This window comes from Limulus polyphemus, unplaced genomic scaffold (assembly GCF_000517525.1).
Source record: "Limulus polyphemus unplaced genomic scaffold, Limulus_polyphemus-2.1.2 Scaffold1040, whole genome shotgun sequence".
Lineage (NCBI taxonomy): Eukaryota > Metazoa > Arthropoda > Merostomata > Xiphosura > Limulidae > Limulus > Limulus polyphemus.
The window spans coordinates 347,705-350,745 of record NW_013666650.1 but is presented as its reverse complement, the minus strand read 5'-3'; the positions used below and the strand labels follow the sequence as shown (position 1 = coordinate 350,745).

Genomic DNA, 3,041 nt, shown 5'->3' with positions numbered 1-3,041 from the left:
TAATTAGTTATAAGAGATGAAACAGTAATGAATACTTAGCCAATACTGTTCAGTAGGTTTTTCGGTATATTTTCGTTATACCCCCTGCAGATGGGTTTATTTACCATATGAATACAATGCTTATTAATATATTTTTAGAAATTTATTACGGATATGTATTATAAGAATAAAGTTCAAAGTTATATATTTGAATATGTATATATAGATAAATATATATATGTATATTTATATATTTTTCAAGTTATTAAAATTGCGGGTGTATAACGGAAAAGTTATTGAAATTTGCGGGGGGTATAACGGAAAAGTACCGGATTTTTACTAAACATTAATTTAATATGATTGAAATTGATTTTAAAACCTAGAGCTCTTGTGTTTTCATGTATTCTGCCTTGTGGACGAAGAGCATGTCGTCCTTGATCAAGAAAGTAACCTGTTTTCATGTATAATGTTATTTTTCGAACAGATTATCTACGATAAGACAGTGACGTGGTATGAATCGCTCATTATGTTGATAGGATACGTTCTCTACATCCTGTTGATGAAGTAAGTAATACTGAAAGCATTTTTTTAATCTCAGAATTATCAATCATGAAAATAATATGTGAAATTGTTCACATATTCTGATAGTTTATCTTGATATGACTGTGAACGTGATCTTTCAGCTTTTAGCCACGGAAGAATGTAGCAATTAGTAGTACAATGTATCGTATGGTATTGCTTTTATGGCAAAGCTACTAAGGTTACTTGCCATTGTCCCTAACTTTGAACTACTGACCAGAGGGAAGGCAGCAACTTAACATGCTAAGGAATTTAATGTTGCACTCTTGGGCCCGGCATATCCAGGTGGTTAGGGCGCTCGACTGGCAATCTGCGGGTTCGAATCCCTGTCCCACCAAACATGCTCGCCCTTTCAGCCGTGGGGGCGTTAGGCGCTCGACTGGCAATCTGCGGGTTCGAATCCCCGTCCCACCAAACATGCTCGCCCTTTCAGCCGTGGGGGCGTTATAATGTGACGATCAATCTCACTATTCGTTGGTAAAAGAGTAGCCCAAGTATTGGCGGTGGGTGGTGATGACTAGCTGCCTTCTCTCTAGTCTTAAACTGCTAAATCAGGGACGGCTAGCGCAGATAGCCCTCGTGTGGCTTTTCGCGAAATTCAAAACAAACAAACTGTCACACTCTTACAACGCACTCACAGTTTAAAGTGCAGGGAATACTTTGTGGTATCGCACAGATTCATATCTAGCTTAACAGATCTGAAATCCGAAATTCTACCGTCCAAAGTATCATTTTTGCGTTTATCTTGAATACATAACTAAAAATATGCTGAGAAAGATGTCTTCTTTCTTCCATGTCTACTTTTGTTCGTCTGTAATAAAAAGACGTAGATTATACGTTTTTTAATTTATGCTGAAAAAACTATTCTGTAAATTTTTGAAATATTGCTAACAGCGAGGGTCCCCAAATGATGTAAACATTGTATTATAATCTTTATAAACAAGAACGTAAGAAAAATATGTTTGACTATATTCATTACCAAGTTGATTTTTAGTCTTACTCTAAGTAGGTAACTTGGTCTGATGGGAAGTTCATATAAATCCATATAATTTAATTTTGTAATTGATTTAATCTAATAAAATTATGATTACTTGTTACCCGATAAAAAAAAATACTTCGAACATTGGCTGATCCATAGAGATACCCATCAGCTTGCGACATATTTCCGTGTAAAAAACTAAACAAAAAACTTTGAAGTGAATAAAAATATTTAGCGAATATAACACTAATAAGTAGCTGTTGATAATAAGATTCGCGACCCTTCACTTTATGCCACCCGTTCCCCCCTCCCCACACCACCAAATTTCCTTGGGCGTTGGATCTATAGATCCCAGCCTTGGCACTTGAACTTACTGATCCCTGCCAGGCCCTAACAAGGCCCTTTTGTTGGAATACTTTGTCAGTTGTCGACTTACCCTCTTCTCCAGCACCTCGACTTGCCCTAACTTCGCCTTTGCCTTCACGTGTGCCTGTCAGCTTCAATTTTTTTTTTCAAAAGCTCTGTAACAGTAAGCTCAATTAGCTTGTAACAGCCTTATCGCCCTTACCACGTGCTAATTTCTAATCATAAGCCTCATGCCAGGTGACGGAAGATTGCTCAATCTTCGAGCATCCCCTGCCAGTTAATTTAGTTTAAGTCGAGAACAGTGGTTATAAACAATAGAGAAAATGTGAGGGGTGGAGAAGTACCCCGAGAAAACCATTTTCACTAGCCGGGACAAAAAAAAAGTTCTATACCTCTTGGTTGAGACCATGTACAATCCAAGGAGGACGAGAACGACACTTCCTAATGGGCCTAGGGGTGATAAAAGCTAATACGTCAGTGACATGCCCTATTTTTGGGAGAGTGGACATTATGTTCAAGTGAAATGCAGCCATTAGCTGAAAATTACTTGTAGAATACATACATTTCTTTTCGCTTGAAGTTTGATTTGAAAATATTTATCAAAAATTGCGCATAAAATTTCATATATGTACATGATTGTGTGATATTAACAATGTAAAATATTTCATACTAGCTAGAGTATCCGTCCGTTGGACTGGTGAAATAAAAACTCGTTTGAAACAAAAGATAGGAAATTGGGCTTCTATTTATTTTTCTTAACGTAATAAACATTAAAAATACGTAAAGTTACCAATACTGAAAAGAAAGACATATTGTTTTTAAGAATTTTAGCAATAGTGGTTATATATTTCATTCTAATGATGGGGGGTATACAAAAATTGGTAGTTTTTCCGAAATTGATATGAAATTAAATGGGGGGGGTCCAACCCCCCATGACCTTCCTCATGTCATCCTATATCATTGATGCTGATTGATCAAGAAATGTGGAGACGTATAAGGAGCAGATACACACACACATATTTACGTTTATTTATACAGATAAAATAAGGAATTTTCATTGGTTGGACTAACTTCAATGTAATGTACAATACCTTGCTGAAACATATTTAATATTTGACCATTGCGTTAAAATAGTTAC

At 36.2% G+C, this 3,041-nt stretch overlaps 1 protein-coding gene across 2 annotated transcripts in view; it reads left to right on the top strand.

Moving 5' to 3' along the window:
* The window catches only part of LOC106461831 (sodium/potassium/calcium exchanger 3-like), a 38,185-nt gene that overhangs the window by 11,764 nt on the left and 23,380 nt on the right, over positions 1–3,041 (top strand). For both annotated transcript variants that reach the window (XM_022388911.1, XM_013921688.2), the window contains exon 5: positions 464–543. In XM_022388911.1, the coding sequence (XP_022244619.1) occupies positions 464–543 (80 nt within the window). The remainder of the gene's footprint in view (positions 1–463; positions 544–3,041) is intronic.